Source organism: Natator depressus, chromosome 23 (genome assembly GCF_965152275.1).
Source record: "Natator depressus isolate rNatDep1 chromosome 23, rNatDep2.hap1, whole genome shotgun sequence".
Taxonomy (NCBI): domain Eukaryota; kingdom Metazoa; phylum Chordata; order Testudines; family Cheloniidae; genus Natator; species Natator depressus.
Window position 1 is genome coordinate 22,522,500 of NC_134256.1, and position 15,330 is coordinate 22,537,829.

Consider the following 15,330-nt stretch of genomic DNA (forward strand, 5'->3'; position numbering starts at 1 on the left):
TCGCGGCTCGGCCACAGCCACCCCCCCTCCTCCCGGAGCCGCCAACAGAGCAAATCTCGCGAGAGTTCAGGTGGGAGGGGCTAAGGTGGGCTCGTTTGCAGAGAGCGCGCGGCTCCTTTTCGTCACCAAGCCGCGATTCAGAACGAAATTTGCATAGCAGCGTCACGCCTCCTGGGGTAATTTGCATATAGGGTCCCGCTCCCGGCGTTTTCTCCGCGCTGATAGGGCCGCGCCTCAGAGCCTGATTTGCATACCGTGACCGCCCTCTGCGCTCCCTCCCCGCTGATAGGCCCGACGCCGTCATTTGCATAAAGGGGCGGTTGGATGGCACCAAGTGGGAAGGGGGAAAAGGGAATGGGCTGTCCCGTTACCAGGGAGACCAGGCTCTAAACAGAGAGAGAGAGAGACGGGTGGGGGCTTCGGTGAGTGGGACCCCGGCAGCCAGAGGGCGAGGGGCCAGGGACCGAGGTCAAAGGGTAGGGAGACGGGGTCAGAGGTCAAAGGGCAGGGTGAGGGGGTCAGCGCTCAAAGGGCAGAGAGAGGGGATCAAAGGGCAGGGCGAGGGGGTCGGGGTGAAAGGGCAGGACAAGGGGGGTCAGAGGTCAAAGGGCAGAGAGGGGGGTCAAAGGGCAGGGTGAGGGGTCAGAGGTTAAAGGCAGGGAGAGGGGGTCACGACAAAGGTGTCCAGAGGCTAAAGGGTGGTGTGAGGGGGTCAGGGGTCAAAGGTCAGTGCAAGGGGGTCAGAGGGTTAAACGGTACAGTGAGGGGGTCAGATATTAAGGGGGAGAGTGGTCAAAGGTCAGGGGAGCACCCCAAAGGTAAGAGGTCAGGGGTCAAATGTCAGTGCAAGGGGGCCCAGAAGGTTAAAGGTTACAGCAAGTGGGTCAGATATAAATGGGAGAGGGGTCAGAGGTCAAAGGGTAGAATGAGGGGGTCAGAGGTTAAAGGGCAGGGAGACGGGGTCAGGGCAAGGGTGTTCAGAGGCTAAAGGGTGGTGTGATGGGGGCCAGAGGGCTGGGGGAGGGGCCCGGGAGTAAGAGGGCAGGGTGGGGGGGGTCAGGGGTTAAAGGGTACATCGAGGGTGTCAGATATTAATGGGAGAGGGGTCAAAGGTTAACAGGGTGGGTGTGGGGGTCACATGGTAACTTGCAGATAGGATGGGTCAAAGTCAGAGGTGGGGGCAGAGGGTAAAGGTCAGGAGGCAGATTCCCCATGTCCAACCCTCAGCTTCGGGGACCCCAGATTTAACCCCCCTCCTGCCAGAGCGGAAAGGTTCCCCCCCAGATCTTTCACAGCTCCACAGGAACCAATGCCCTGCTCCCCTCCACAGGGAGCCCGGACTCCTGGGTCCTGGCTCTGGGAGGGGAGTGGGGGTTGGTTGATGGGCGGGAACTGGGAGCCAGGACTCCTGGGTTCTAACTTTCTTTCCTCCCACGTAGGCGCCAAGATGCACAAAGTGGACCTACTGCTGGAGACCAAGGAGGCGGCTGCCCGCGAGGCGCGGAGGGAGCAAGAGAAGCAGCGGCTGAGCCGCATCTTCAACTCACGCCACCGCACCATGGGGGTGAGCCCCGCGGGGACCCGCTGTGTCCTCCAGGGGGTGCAATGCTGGGAGCGGGGCTGGATCTGAGCCCTCCCCCCAACCGGAGTCCAGAGCAGGAGCAAAAGCGGACCGGCAGGGAGGGCTCTCACCTACACAGCTCCCGTGTGCTACCCCCTCCAAGGGGCATTTGGCGCCCATCACCTGCTCAGTGCTTGGCCTCACCCATCTGGGTATCAGGGAGCCCTGGCAAAGTTGGGCACCATCTGCTGTGGAACAAGCTGAGACCCAGCACCTAATTTCACTCAGAGGCCACCTAGCGGACACCAGACAGGAGTGAATGGTTTTTAGATCAATGGTTCTCACACTCTTGTACTGGGGACCCCTTTCACACAGCAAGCCTCTGAGTGCAACCCCCACCCCCATAAATATATAAAAAAAGTGTTTTTAATGTAACACCATTATAAATGCTGGCAGCAAAGCAGGGTTTGGGGTGGAGGTTGACAGCTCAAGACCCCCCCATGTAATCACCTCACAACCCCTTGAGGGGTCCCGACCCCGAGTTTGAGAACCCCTGGTTTAGATTGCAAGCCTGGGTTCTGTCCCCGGCACTGGGAGGGGAGTTGGGTCTGGTGGTTAGAGCGGGGACTGGGAGCCAGGACTCCAGGGTTTTCTCCCTGGCTCTGGGAGGGGAGCGAGGTCTAGTGATTCGAGGGGCGAGCGGGGGAGTCAGGACTCCTGGATTCTTTCCGCAACTCTGGGAGGATTTTTGCCTCCTCGGTAGCTCTCCCCTGCCCTTCTCCCCAAGGTGGACATGGAAGCCCTGAGGAGTCAAGTGGAGGAGTGGAAGCTGAGAGTGGAAACGGAGAAACGCCGGGATGAGACCTATGGTGAGAACACTGGACCGTCCTGCCTCGCCCACCCCTTTGATCTCTGGGGGAGGTGCCCCTGAACCCCAGCATCAGAAAGCAATGCTTGGGGAGGAGTAGGCGAGTGAGATGGCAGGACAGTGGGGGTCCTCTGTCTCTGACCAAGAGGAGGACTGGCTGTGGCAGGGAGATCCCAGCTATTCCAGCCCTGGTCTCTCCAGCAGGGGGCACCATGGGGGTTGGGGCAGGAGAACGGGCTCAAGATGGGGGGAGATGCCTACTACTCCAGCCCTGGCCTCTCCAGCAGGGGGTGCTATGGGGAGTCAGACAGGAGCACTGGCTGCTGGGAGGAGTTCCTTGCTACTCCAGCCCTGGTCTCTCCAGGAAGGGGCGCTGTGGGGAGCTGGGCAGGAGCGCTGGCTGGTGGGGGAAGAGGGGATCTGACCCTCTTTCCCCACAGACGCCGAGCAGGTGCTGTGCGACCGGGTGGCGCAGATGCTGGAGGAGGAGGAACGTCAGAGGGTGCGGCGCTTCCACCAGGCCGTGCAGGAGTTCCGGGAGCAGGAGCAGCCACCCCACGCCCGGCGGGAGTGGGACCTATACAACCCCGAGGGGCTGCGCCTGGACCAGCCAGCCCGGGTCAGTGACTATGACCCACGCTGCGGTCCTGCCAGCCTGCAGCGCTTCGCTGGCGAGGACCTGGCACTGCCCACCCGCCGTCGGCTGCAGCAGGAGCAGCAGTGCCGCAGCCTAGAGGACCAGCGTGCCGAGCGGCAGCGGGCCCTAGCCGACGCCAAGTATGCAGGTGGGAGCATTAGCACAGATCTAGTGGTTAGAGCAGGGGGAGTGCAGCGGCTGGGACCCAGAACTCCTGGGTTCTGTGGGAGAAAAGTGGAATCTAGTGATTTAGAGCAGGAGGGGGCTGGGAGGCAGGACTCCTGAGTTCCTTCCCTACACCGGTCTGGGAGAGGAGTGTGGTCTCATGGTTAGTGCGGAGAAAGCTGGGAGTCAGGACTCCTGGGTTCTACAGAAGGACAGTGGGGTCTAGTGCGTTAGATCAGGAGGGAGGAAGGACTCCTGGGTTCCCAAAGTAAAGCCACTCAGGGGCTCTGTGCACTGTCCTGGCAGACACGCTGGAGGATAAAAAGCAGGTGGAGCTGGATCTGCGGGCACAGCAGCTGGCCCAGCTGGAGGAGGAGTGCCGCCGCGCCAAGGATCTTGCCACGGCCGACTACAACCGGGCCCAGGTAACCCCCTAGCCACCAGACGGGGACCAGGGGGGTGGGGGCTGTGGAGCTGGCAGACCTTGGCATGGGTTGGACAATAGGGCTGGCTCCTCCGCCCCAGGGGATTGTGGGATACCAGGTCTCACCTGCTCCCTTGCCCTGGTGGGATGTCAGGGCAAGACCACTCTGGGGCTGAGGGGGTCCCCATGCCTGGGACTCAGGGCCAGGTCTCCTCTTTCCCCCCAGGCAGCGGAGGCGGCAGAGCAGCACCGGCTGGCGTGTCAGCGGGAACAGGAAGACAACCAAGCCGAGATCCACAACCACCTGACGGGGCAGCTGCTAACAGAGGATCCAGCCGTGGCCGAGAGCCTGCTGGGGCCTCACCGTGTCATCACCGACCGCTGGAAAGGCATGAGCCCAAAGCAAGTGGAGGCCGTGTGGAAGGCCCAGGAGGAGCAACGCCGGGAGAACCAGGTCTCCAGAGGAAGGGAAGGGAGGGATTCCAGCAGTGGGGGACGTGGGGAGTGCAGCCCCATGCGAAATGGGGCACCGTTCCCCCCCTTCACCTGCCCCTCTCTCTGCCCCACCACAGAGGCTGCGGGAGGCGGAGCGGCAGCGGGAGGCTGAGTGGGAGGCGCAGCGGCAGCTGGCAGCCCGCGCGGCCATGGCGCTGGAGGAGGAGGAGCGCTTGTCCCGGCTGCAGCTGAGGAAAGGCCTGGATGCCTACAACCAGCAGCTGGCGCAGGAGCAGAGGGCACAGTGAGTGCCCCCCCGAGGGCGGGGATGGGCCCTGGGGGGCTGGGCTAGGGATCCATGAGGAGCAGGGCAGGTGCGGGTGCAGGAAGAGGTGGGGCTACATGAGGTGCGGAAGCAGGAGGGGGAGAGATGGGGCAGGGGCAGAAGTTGCAGGGGCAGGGCTGGGGCTATGTGGAGGCGGGGCTAGGAGGTACAGATTACAGAAGGGGCGGGGCCAGGTGAGTTAGGCTGGCGGCTAAGCCCCGCCCTTTGTCTTGCAGGCAGCAGTACCTGCAGAGGGAGGTGTACACCAATCCGCCCAGCGCCCAGCACCACCTGCAGTTCAACACCAGCAGCCGCTAGGCCCAGCCCCGCCGCACCAACTTCCAAAACCCCATGGACCGCCTCCTGCCCCGCCGGGACACGCCCCGTCCCCGCCTCCTGCCCCGCCCCATCCCCTGCCCCGCCGGGACACACCCCGTCCCCGCCTCCTGCCCCACCGGGACACACCCCATCCCCACCCTGCTGGGACATACCCAATCCCCAGTTCCCTACCCCACGGGACATGCCTAATCCCAGCCCCCTTCCACACCGGGATACCCCCCATCCCAGCCCCCTGCCCCAATCACTATCCCCACCCTGCTGGCACACGCCCAGTCCCCACCCCCTTCCAGGACACAACCAATCCCTGCCCCAAACACTACACCCACCCTGCCAGGACACATCCAATCCCCCCATGGACACCCCTGCTGCCGGGACACACCCAAGGCTCTCCCCTCCTATGAGCGGGACGCCTCCACTCCCCCCTTGCAGAGGGGATCTGACACTCGGCACTGTTCCTTCAGCCACAACGGCATCCAATAAACCCTCGTGCCCCACAGCATACTGCCCCCCAAAGTCTGTAGGGCAGGGCAGGAGAGTGCTATACACCCTTCCCCGCATGTCCCTCGCAATCCGGCCCCCGCCCTGCCCACACCGCCCCCAGGCGAGGGCAGCAATCAAGAATGGGAGAGGAGTTGGAATTCGTGGTTACAGCCGGGGGCTGGCAGCCAGGACTCCTGGGTTCTCTCCCTGGCTCCAGGAGGAGAGTAAGGGTTCGTGGCTAGCACAGAATCCCGAGCACTCCTGAAAGCACATTGAGACAATCGTTTATTAAGGCCCAGACGCCGACCGGGGGCAGGAGTCAGAACAGCTCAGACCCCCCTGCCCCCCCCGTCCTCATTGTGCGGGGGACGAATCACTGCAGGAGTCCATGATTAGAGTCCAGAGAGGGCGGAGCCACAGAAGGGGGGGAATCAACCCCACCCCCTTTCAGGGGCAGCCAGGGGAGAGGGAAATCAGCACCCCCCTGAGATGTGGGGCAGCGGCTCAGGGCTGCAGGCGGATGGCCCCATCCAGGCGGATCACCTCCCCATTCAGCATGGGGTTCTCCACGATGCACTGGACCAGGTGGGCGTATTCCCCGGGCAGCCCCAGGCGGCTGGGGAAGGGGACCTGGCGAGCCAGGAACGTTCGCACTTTCTCGGGTAGCCCTGCCAGCAGGGGGGTGGCGAACAGACCTAGGGGGAGAGAGACAGTGAAGGGGGGCTGGCTTTCTGCTACCCTCCCAGCTCTGCCGGTGCCCCTCAATCCCAGCCCCCAGGAGCCCCCCACTACCTCCCCAGCTCTGCCGGTGCCCCCTCAATCCCCACCCGCAGCCCCCTTCTCTCTCAGCCCTGGGCTCCCCACACCATGACAGGAGCTACGCTGGGGTTGGTACCTGGGGCGATGGTGATGACACGGATCCCCATTGGGGCCAGATCCCTGGCGATGGGCAGGGTCATGCCCACGATGCCCCCTTTAGAGGCAGAGTACGCAGCTTGACCCACCTGTACAACAAGCAGAGCATTAGCTGGGGTGCAGGGACATGGGGGACTGCTAGGGGAGAGCAACCTCTTCCCAGCCTCCTGCCTGCTCCCCACAGCACAGCACCCCCAATGCCCGGCCCTGCCTGCCAGGGGAGAGCGCCCCCTGCCCAGGCCCCTGTCCCACAGTACAGCACCCCCAGTGCCCTGCCCTGCCTGCCAGGGGAGAGCGCCCCCTCCCCAGCCCCTTGTAGCACAGCGCCTCCTAGGGCTCACCTGGCCCTCGAAAGCAGCCACGCTGGCTGTGTTGACAATCACTCCTCTGTGCCCATCGGAGTCAGGGGCATTCTTGCCCATCTCACCAGCACTCAGTCGGATCACGTTAAAGGTGCCAGCAACATTGACCTGGGGGGGCAGGGCAAACAGATCAAACCAATGAGCCCACCCATCACCATATCCCACCCCCCCAAATCCAGCCCATTATCCCTCCTTGGTTCCCTCTCACCACCATGGCGTCGGCAGGGCAAAGGGGATCAGGGAGGGGGACCCTCCAGCCCCACTCACATTGAGGACCCTCTGGAAATCCTCCAGGCTGTGGGGCGTGTCCTTCTTGGCGTTGTAGGTCTTGACAGCCACGGCAATTCCAGCACAGTTCACGGCCAAATCCAAGCGCCCAAACTTCTCCCGCACCAGGTCCAGGACCCCCTTTACATCCGCCTCTGACGTCACCTGAGCCACCGGGCAGGGAGGAGAGGTTAATCCATGTCACCTCCGCACCAGACTCCACTCCCCTCCCAGAGTTGGGGAGAGAACCCAGGTGTCCTGGGTCCCAGCCCTTCCCCGCTCTAACCCACTAGTCCCAACTTCCCTGCCAGAACCAGGAATAGAACCCAGGAGTCTGGGACCTACATCAGCTGGAGCAAAGACGCATTGTTCCCCCAGCACTTTGGCCACACTTGGCCCATCCGACGTCGGCAGGTCCACAATCACCGCGCTGGCTCCCTGCTGCACCAGGCGCTCGGCAGTGGCGCGACCCAGGCCAGAGGCCCCACCAGTAACCAGGCCAACCATTCCCTGGGGGCAAAAGCAGAGGAAGGCGGCAGTGAATACAAAAAAAAAAAAAACCCTGAATACCACCCATAGCTTTAATGGGCTATCCCAGACCGCTCCATCTCACGTGCATAAAGGACTGTCCCTACACTCCTTTCTTCCTCTGACCATAATAGTTTCTCCCAGATCCCCCCATCACATGTGCCTAATGGTCTTTCCCTACACCTCTCTCTTTGCCTGTGCATAATGGTGTCACCCACAACCCCCTCCTAAAGTGTGCAGACTGGTCTCTTCCTAAGACCCCTGAATCTTGCACATAATGGTCTCTCCCTAACCCCCATCAGTATAAGGGGCTCGGCTTGCTGCTGTCATGAGCATAATGGTCTCACCCAGGATTCCCTGGTATTGTGTGTGTTATAGTCTCTCCCTAACCTCCCCCAGGAATATAATGGTCTCTCCCTACACAGCCTCCTCCCGCTAGCTGCATAATGGTTCCTCCCAGCCCTGCCTCCTCCCAGTGCACAGAATGATCCTTTCCTTCGATTCCAACCCCTGGTCAAATGGTCTCCCCCTCTTCTCAGGCTCATCATGGTATGGTCCAGCATGCTCCGCTGCCCCATGTGTAAGGGGGCGTGGCTACACTTGCAGATGTGGAGCGCAGGGAGTTAAACCGGCCTGCAGAGAGCACCTCCATCTGTCCACGCTGCCAGCGCCCTGGTGGGGCCTCACTGGCGGCACTTGCAGTGGTGCATTGTGGGCAGCTACCCCAGCATGCAAGTGGCTGCAACGTGCTTTTCAAATGGGGGGGTGGAGTGTGACAGGGAGTGTGTTGTGTGTACGTGGGGGAGGAGAGAGGGGGTTTTGGGGGGCTGAGAGCGTGTCAGCATGCTGTCTTGTAAGTTCAGACAGCAGCAAAGCCCCCCCTCCCCCCCACCTCTCTCTCGCACACGGCATTCCACAGGAACGGTTGCTTTGTCTCGGGGCAGATAAGCCCCTGGCTGTCAGAAACAGAGCTTCCAAAGGGCCTGCGGCGATTCCAGAACAATGACAAGAGCGGCCACTTGCCTTCAGGGGACTCTGGACGTTTCCGGAGGCTGATCAGAGCGCAGTAATGCAACACCTCGTTCACACTGGCGCCGCGGCGCTCCAGGGGGCACAGCAAACGTTATTCCACTCGCCGAGGGGCAGCCGTGGAGTCAGAGCGCTCTACGTGCCTCGCCAGCGTGGATGGGGAGTGAGCTAGTGCGCCCAGGGCTGCTTTACTGCGCTGTAACTCGCAAGTGTAGTCTCTCCTAGCCAGACTCCCCCATCCAATTGTGTATAGTAGTCTCGCCCAATTACCACCCCTCTTGTTTGATGGTCTCTTCCATCCCAATCCCCCCATTGCGTAGAATGGTCTCTGCCTCTCACGAGAAACAAGACCTCCAGCCACCACTATTGGTAGTGTAAAATGGTTTCTCCCATCCCAATCCCTCCCCCCCCATTCTACACAATGGTCTCTCCCAGGCACAGCCTCCCAGAGGTCTCTCTTGCCTACGTGGTCTCAGCGGCCTCCAGCCCTGGGGAGATGCCTAATGATCTCACCCCTTGTGGTGCCTCCCCCCTACCCCGCATAGAATGGTCTCACCCTCCCCGGTCCTTAAGCTGCCCCAGCTGGTTACCTTCACGCTTCTCAACGCCGCCGCCATCTTGCTGCCGCTCCACGCCCCGCCCCCTTACACAGGGGCTGACCAATCAAAGGCAAGGCCACTCTTAAAGGGGAGGCGGACACTATTTAATAATCAGGGGCTATTAATCCCCAGGAGAGAAGAGCTCTTAAAGGAGAAAGCGCAGGGAGAACTTAAAGGGAAAGAAGGAGGCAAAAAATGAACATAGCCATTAAAGGGGAGGGAGGGCTTAAAGGGGCAGGGGGAGCCAGGACACCTGGGTTCTCTCCCCAGCTCTGGGAGGGGAGTGTGGTCTGGTGGTTAGAGCGGGGGGTGGGGGGGCGGAGGGCTGGGAGCCAGGACGCCTTGGTTCTCTCCCCGGCTCTGGGAGGGGAGTGGGGTCTAGTGGTTAGACCAGGGGTGGGCTGGGACCCAGCATGCCTGGGTTCTCCCCCTGGCTCTGGGAGGGCAGGGGGTGAATAGGTTGTTTCTCCTTTTATAACTTCCCGCAGAGCCCCCTCCCCGGCCCGCCCGCCACCACCAACACACTTCACCGGGGCGGGGTGGGGGAGGGACTATCGCAGTTTATTTACATTTTTTGATCCCATCCTGCTTTACAAAGTGCCCATGGGCAAGGGGCTGTCGAAGTCCCAGCAGCCATCTTGGAAGCTGGCGTGTGTGTGTGTGTGGGGGGGGGTGTCCTGCCAGGTCTCCTGCTGAGCCCCCCTCCGCAGACAGTACCTGCACAGCGCAGCTTTGTCCATGGCCCCCCTCTGACAGATGAGATCCCCCCTCCGGGGGGCACCCTCCTGTCCCACAATCTCCCACTGTGCCGCCTTCATCCCCGCCACTAAAACCGCTGGCTCTGGAACACTGCTCCAGAAATGACGGGTTCTGGGGTCACAAACACTCAGTAGGGGCCAGAGTTGATCTAGAACCGAGCCCCAGCACTCCAGAAGCAGCTCAACTTGCTCCAGAGCTCACAGGCTACATCACCCTAGAAATCACTCGCTGCTCTAGAATCAACCCCCTTCTCTGTCATCAGCATACCCCCCCCTACTCCAGAACACTCCGGGTTCGGTCTAGGACCCAGCGGTCTCCCTCCAGCCCACACTGTAAACCTTGCTCTCAAACCCCGTGCATCTGGCTCCCAGCCTCACATCTACTCTGGCTCTAGAGCCCATTAGGCTCCAGACCCCACTTTACAGGGTCACTCCAGTGTCGCTCTGGATCCAGTTTGAACCCCACCCTAGAACGGTTTTAAAACTTTGCTCTAGAACCCATTGCTCCTACTCCACATCCCATATAAAAGATCACTCTAGAACAGGTTGGTTTCACTCCAGAACCCACGTTGAGGGTTCCTTGAGAACCCAAAGCCATGTGTGCTCTAAAACACATTGGCCCTGCTCTAGAGCCCATTTAAAAACCATCCCCGAAAGCCATCTTCTCTGCTCCCAAACCCAGCCTTCAGCTCAGTCTAGAACGCACTCTTATTCTAGTTGAAACCTTGCTCTAGAGTCCAAGTCTGGTCATGTTCTAGATCTTGTGGCTGCTGCCGCAGAACCCATTGAATTACCACTCTGGAACCCACGGAAGTTGTTCTAGAACTCAGTCCCAGCCATGGTGGCCATGTTCCCCCTCTGCCGGACTCCATCCACGTCCTGCCACTGCCCAGAGGGGACGTGCCCTCTTCCGCTGCCCCGGGGGGCACAGAGTCCAGCAGTCCATCTGTCAAGCAGAAGGGGGGGGGGGGGAAGGGGGCTCAGTCGTCCTCAGTGCCCCCCACATAGTGGCAGACAGCGTCGTAGTCTAACGCCAGGACGTCCCCGTCCTCATCGCGCTGCAGCTGCACCAGCGCCCGGCTCCGCTGCTGGTCGCGCTGCAGGATCCGACCCACCTGGGGGGGGAGAGACAGGAAGCTCCTGTGAGTCCTGCATGTGATGGGGGGGGGGGGCGGTTTGCAAAACGACTCTGGGAAGAAGGGCAACTGCGTACAGACTCCCGCAACAGGGAGGGCTAAGCTGGTAACTTGGGGGTCAGATGAAGGAGCTTCTCCAGCATAATCCCCCTCACCCAGGAGCCCCCTATATCTCCCTCTCCATTACCCCCAGGATCCCCCCCCCCGCAGCACTCACCCCCAGCTACCCTGCCCCCCACCCCCACTACCCCACCCCCTATGTATCTTCCCTCTAGCTCCCACACATCCTCAGAATCCATCCCCCAACCGTTCAGATTCCTCCCACTACCTCCAACCCCCACATGTTCTTCCCACTAGCCCCCCAGAGCCCCTTGGCTACCCCACCCCCATGTGTCCTCCCCCCACACTTCCTCCAGCTCCCAGCCTCCCCGTTACCCCCACTGCCCTCTGCGGTCCCTGCCAGGGAGGGGGTTTGGGGGTCACTCACCCTGCCAGCGTGCTCCCCCAGCACCACCATCACCCAGTCTGCAGAGCCCCTGGGGATGACCGTCTCCAGCATGGCCTCCCGGATGCCTGGGGGGTTGGGGAGGAGATGGGTCAGTGTCCCCCACACACAATCCCTGGCCCCCCAACCACCCACCCCACAGACGCCCCTCCGTCCTCTCCAACAACCCCGCTCCCCAATGACCCAGGGTCGCCCCTCCCCCATTGTAGTCACTCACACAACCCCCTTACCTCATGGGCGTCAGCCCCTCCTGGCAATTACCCCAGATACAACCGCATGGTCACCTGCCCCATGGATCCATCTACAAATTCCTCGCCCCCGCCCCCAACAACCATGTCTCCCCCACCCCACAAAACCCAAACTGGCTCCTCTAGCATCCCCAATAATATGGGCTTATCCTGCCCCCCTCTCCCTAGAGTCACATGCCTCATATCAGGCCATACTCCCCCATAACCTCCCCCAGGGAATCAACCCCCTTCTGCCAACCAACTCTCCATGGGATCACCCCGAAACCCCCAAATGGGAGTAGGCCCCCCCACAACCCTCACATGCACAACTCCCCTACCCCATAGGCTAGAACAGAAAGGCCCTGGAAGAGTGCAGAGAGGTGGAGAATGGGGAAGAACTGGGATATAACAAAGGGGTGCCCCCCCTCCCAACTTACCATCCAAGACCTGCCCCTCCTCTGTCCGGCAGACACAGGTATCTGGGCTCAGCACATCCTCGATCAGCATCTAGGGGGAGAGAGAGGGGGGTGGAATGGGACACGGGGCCTGTCCCCTGTAGGGGGCGCCAGCTCCCATCCAGCCCCAGGGTGGGGACTGGCTGGCTCAGGGGGGATGGGGAACGGGACACGGGTTCCCATCTGGCCCTGGGGGGGGCAGGGAGGGGAAGGAGGTACCTTGGTGTTATAGTATTTTCCCCCTTTGTAGAGCTTGTCAACGAAGCGAACCCGCAGATCTTGGCGCAGCCAGTGGGGGGAGCGGGAGGACGAGGAGCCGCTGCTGCCACCTTTACTCTGCTTCCCAGAGCGGGTGTCGCTGTGGGAGAACAGGCAGTCAGGGGCAGTCCTGGCACTAGGGGGCGCCATGCTGCAAGGAACGGGGCAGGCAGGGCCGGGCGTTGGGGTGCACCGTGCTGCGGGGCGCTGTTTTATCCAGAAAGGCATTTGAGCTGCCTCAGCCTCAGGGCAGGAACCCTGGCATCCGGGTTTCCATTTTGCCTTTCTAAATCTTCCTCTGGGCTTTGAATCAGAGACAAGAATCAGCTTCACTTCCTGCCCTAACAGCAGCACCAGCTGTCATCCGCCCCAGAGATGGCTGCATCTCAGCCCCAGGTGAGCCACTCCCGAGCAACGTTGTGTGTGACTGTTCCCCAGCTGCCCCGCCCCAGAGGTGGCTGCATCTCAGCATTGGGCAAGCCCTCCCAGGCCTCTACCTCTCCAAGTCTGCTGGCTGTTTCCTCTTTCTGTCCTTCTCTTCCCCCTTCGCTCGGGGAACCCTGGCGTCCGGGGTGTCGGAGGGTCCATTTCTCTCCTTCTCTTCTTTCTCCTTGTGGGCTTTGCTTAAGTGGCCTGAGAAGCAGATTGGGGAGACAGATGTGGGTGAGGTTGGCGGGGCGGAGGAGGGACTGTGGTGAGGTGGGGGTACCAGGGAAAGTCACGTCACTCACTCAGATCCTTAGCTAGTTTCTCGTACTCCTTCCGGGTCACAGGTCGCAGGCTGTGCTGGCTGACGGTGACGATCTTCTCCCCGATGGCCAGTTTCACCATCACCCGGGCGTTATCGGGGTCTACGCCTTCGATCTGCAGGCAGGGAGAGAAAAAGATGAGAATGGGGCACAGGGCCTGTGCTCTCTAGGGGGCGCTGGCTCCCATCAGCCCCACGGCGGGGACTGGCTGGCTCTGGGAGGCAGGGAACGGGGGAAACTCACCTTCCCGTAGAGGTCTTTGTGGGGCCCAGCCACGATCAGCACAGCGCCCCCTGCCACCAGCCCCAGCGGCTCCTCCTCGCCCCCCCGGCGCTCCTCGCCCGGCTTGGGGGGCCGCAGGGGGTGGGCCGGCTGCAGGTCCTGGATGGCTGAGCGGTCGGCTCCCAGGCCCAGCCCCCTGGGGCGCAGCTGGTGCTCCAGGGGCTTCACGTCTCTAAATAGGGGGGAAGAGAAGTTCAGTGACCCCACAAACTCCCCTCCCCCAACTGACCTTTGACCCCCACCAGTCTATCACCACTCCATGATGACCTATGATCTCCCCACTGGTCTATAACCCCACCCATACTCTGCCTGCCCCCCATATGAACCCTCCACCTCCTGCCTCCACCAGATCTGACCCACAACCCCCCCACTGATCTATGTCCCCCCGCTCCCGGGGTCACTCACTGCTTAAAGGTGCGTCCAATGCCCTCGCCTGCCTTCCAGCCCATGCCCCTCAACATTGCAACGCCGTAGGCCTCCACAGGCACCACCTCGTAATCTGCATCCGTCGACTGCAGGAAGAGAATGGCAGGAGCAATGTTAACCCATGGAACTACCTGCCACAGGACCAAAGGGGCCCTGCCACAGGAGGGTGGGGCTCCAGGGACGGATGGGAGTCCATCAGGGAACCCTCTTACCGATTCCGGCCGCAGGCTCACGTCCACCCGGTTGCTGTCCTCGTACCCGTCAGGGACACGGTTCTGCAGGAGCAGGGGGATGGCCAGGTTGGGGTCTGCTTTGGAGCCGCTCTCCCACCGCTCCTGGGACTGCCGGCATTCTGCAACGCACAGGAACCCATCAGGAGCTAGACACCAGGGTCCCAGCCCCAGCTCAGGGAGTGGGGGCTAATGGTTAGAGCAGGGGGGGCTAGGAGGCAGGACTCCTGGGTTCTCTTCCAGCTCTGGGAGGAGAGTGGGGGTCTAGTGGTTAGAGCATGGGGATGCTGAGAGCCCGGACTCCCGGGTTCCCTGCCGTGCTCACCCTCTATGATCTCCCTCACAGCCTGGGACTCCACCCCGTCATCCCTCTGCTGGTCTGGGGCCCCCACAGGGGGCATCTCCGGCTTCTTCCATTGGTTGCGCTGGATCAGGGGGATGACGAGAGCCTTAGGTGGCGGGGCGGGCCGGAGGCTGCGGGCCAGAGAAAAACCATCCCGTTACCATGGGATAGCTGGACCGTGCCCCCGCCCCCTGTACCATGGCTCCTCCCACTGCCCCGGAGCCTCAATGCAATGCCCCACCCCCCATGGGCCTGCCCCATGCCCCAATAGCCCCTCTCCGACTCACACGCTGCATGCAGACCCTGCGCACAGCCCCCCTCCCCGCCCCACTGCTCCTCCCACACTGACCTCCCCACCCACCTCTGATCCCACCCATCTGCATGGCCACACCCCACTCCTGCCCCACAGCCCCTCCCAGCCCCACGGCCACATCCCACTCTCGCCCCACAGCCCCTCCCCAGACAAGCCCCGTCCCGCCCCGCCCCACGGCCCCTCCCCCTAGGCACGCCCGCTGACGCACGCGCTCTTGCTCACGTGCGCAGAGCCCGCGGCTACCCACCCCGGCCCGGCGCCCGCGCATGCGCGCTTCTCTCACCTGCGCAGCTCGCTCCCCTCCACGGCGCTGATGAAGTCGGGCTCCGGGGCGGCCCCAGCCCCGCCCTCCCCCACGAGCCGCCTGCGCGCGGTCGTGCGCGTGAACCCGAACGAGACCGGGCGCGGGGCCGGGGGGCCGCCCGCCGCCGGGCCGCCGTCCGACGCCATCTTGCTGCCCGTCGCAGCGCGAGGAATCATGGGGGTTGTAGTCCCGCCCCCCGCGCAGGGCCTCATGGGGGATGTAGTCCCGACCCGCCCCTCGCTGCCTTGGACATAGCCCCGCCCCCACCGCGCAATGCCTCATGGGAATGTAGCCCCGCCCCCCGCGCAAGGCATCACGGGGATGTAGTCCCCGCCAATGCATCATGGGGAATTAGTCCCTCCCCCCCCCGCGCTGCCTCATGGGCAATGTGGTCACGCCACCGCGCAAGG

General features: G+C 62.3%; 3 protein-coding genes across 5 annotated transcripts; 1 reads left to right on the forward strand and 2 right to left on the reverse strand.

Annotated features, from left to right (window-relative positions):
* Window positions 1-97: 97 nt before the first annotated feature.
* RIBC1 (RIB43A domain with coiled-coils 1) lies at window positions 98-4,850 on the forward strand. Of its 3 annotated transcripts, none has more exons than XM_074937398.1 (8): window positions 98-176; window positions 1,440-1,564; window positions 2,349-2,430; window positions 2,870-3,214; window positions 3,538-3,656; window positions 3,882-4,109; window positions 4,228-4,394; window positions 4,652-4,850. In XM_074937398.1, exons 2-8 carry the CDS (start codon window positions 1,448-1,450, stop codon window positions 4,731-4,733), a joined length of 1,140 nt encoding a protein of 379 aa, XP_074793499.1. In that variant the 5' UTR covers window positions 98-176; window positions 1,440-1,447; the 3' UTR covers window positions 4,734-4,850. The 3 variants fall into 3 exon arrangements, with proteins under 3 accessions (XP_074793499.1, XP_074793500.1, XP_074793498.1); XM_074937399.1 differs by lacking the exon at window positions 98-176 and adding an exon at window positions 382-422; XM_074937397.1 differs by lacking the exon at window positions 98-176 and adding an exon at window positions 449-476.
* Window positions 4,851-5,558: 708 nt separating this feature from the next.
* HSD17B10 (hydroxysteroid 17-beta dehydrogenase 10) lies at window positions 5,559-9,029 on the reverse strand. The gene is made up of 6 exons (XM_074937400.1): window positions 8,926-9,029; window positions 7,124-7,288; window positions 6,779-6,943; window positions 6,491-6,619; window positions 6,130-6,238; window positions 5,559-5,929 (listed from the first exon to the last, which is right to left on the reverse strand). Exons 1-6 carry the CDS (start codon window positions 8,950-8,952, stop codon window positions 5,739-5,741), a joined length of 786 nt encoding a protein of 261 aa, XP_074793501.1. The 5' UTR covers window positions 8,953-9,029; the 3' UTR covers window positions 5,559-5,738.
* Window positions 9,030-9,491: 462 nt separating this feature from the next.
* On the reverse strand, window positions 9,492-15,096 carry GPKOW (G-patch domain and KOW motifs). The gene is made up of 11 exons (XM_074938044.1): window positions 14,900-15,096; window positions 14,286-14,434; window positions 13,943-14,082; window positions 13,710-13,816; window positions 13,266-13,476; window positions 13,005-13,137; window positions 12,771-12,906; window positions 12,235-12,373; window positions 11,998-12,067; window positions 11,316-11,401; window positions 9,492-10,807 (listed from the first exon to the last, which is right to left on the reverse strand). Exons 1-11 carry the CDS (start codon window positions 15,094-15,096, stop codon window positions 10,673-10,675), a joined length of 1,503 nt encoding a protein of 500 aa, XP_074794145.1. The 3' UTR covers window positions 9,492-10,672.
* Window positions 15,097-15,330: the final 234 nt, after the last annotated feature.

What these genes read in the sequence shown, in the direction of transcription:
- GPKOW (XM_074938044.1), bottom strand. Translation starts at nt 15,096, where the DNA reads ATGATTCCTCGCGCTGCGACGGGCAGCAAGATGGCGTCGGACGGCGGC. An exon ending in ATTGGACGCACCTTTAAGCA is followed by an intron (nt 13,477 to 13,709) that starts GTGAGTGACCCC and finishes CCCCCTATTTAG; the next exon opens with AGACGTGAAGCCCCTGGAGC. An exon ending in GAAACTAGCTAAGGATCTGA is followed by an intron (nt 12,907 to 13,004) that starts GTGAGTGACGTG and finishes TCTGCTTCTCAG; the next exon opens with GCCACTTAAGCAAAGCCCAC.
- RIBC1 (XM_074937398.1), top strand. Translation starts at nt 1,448, where the DNA reads ATGCACAAAGTGGACCTACTGCTGGAGACCAAGGAGGCGGCTGCCCGC. An exon ending in CCGACTACAACCGGGCCCAG is followed by an intron (nt 3,657 to 3,881) that starts GTAACCCCCTAG and finishes CTTTCCCCCCAG; the next exon opens with GCAGCGGAGGCGGCAGAGCA. An exon ending in GCGCAGGAGCAGAGGGCACA is followed by an intron (nt 4,395 to 4,651) that starts GTGAGTGCCCCC and finishes TTTGTCTTGCAG; the next exon opens with GCAGCAGTACCTGCAGAGGG.
- HSD17B10 (XM_074937400.1), bottom strand. Translation starts at nt 8,952, where the DNA reads ATGGCGGCGGCGTTGAGAAGCGTGAAG. An exon ending in CGGCGTTGAGAAGCGTGAAG is followed by an intron (nt 7,289 to 8,925) that starts GTAACCAGCTGG and finishes TTTTGCCCCCAG; the next exon opens with GGAATGGTTGGCCTGGTTAC. An exon ending in ATTTCCAGAGGGTCCTCAAT is followed by an intron (nt 6,620 to 6,778) that starts GTGAGTGGGGCT and finishes CTGCCCCCCCAG; the next exon opens with GTCAATGTTGCTGGCACCTT.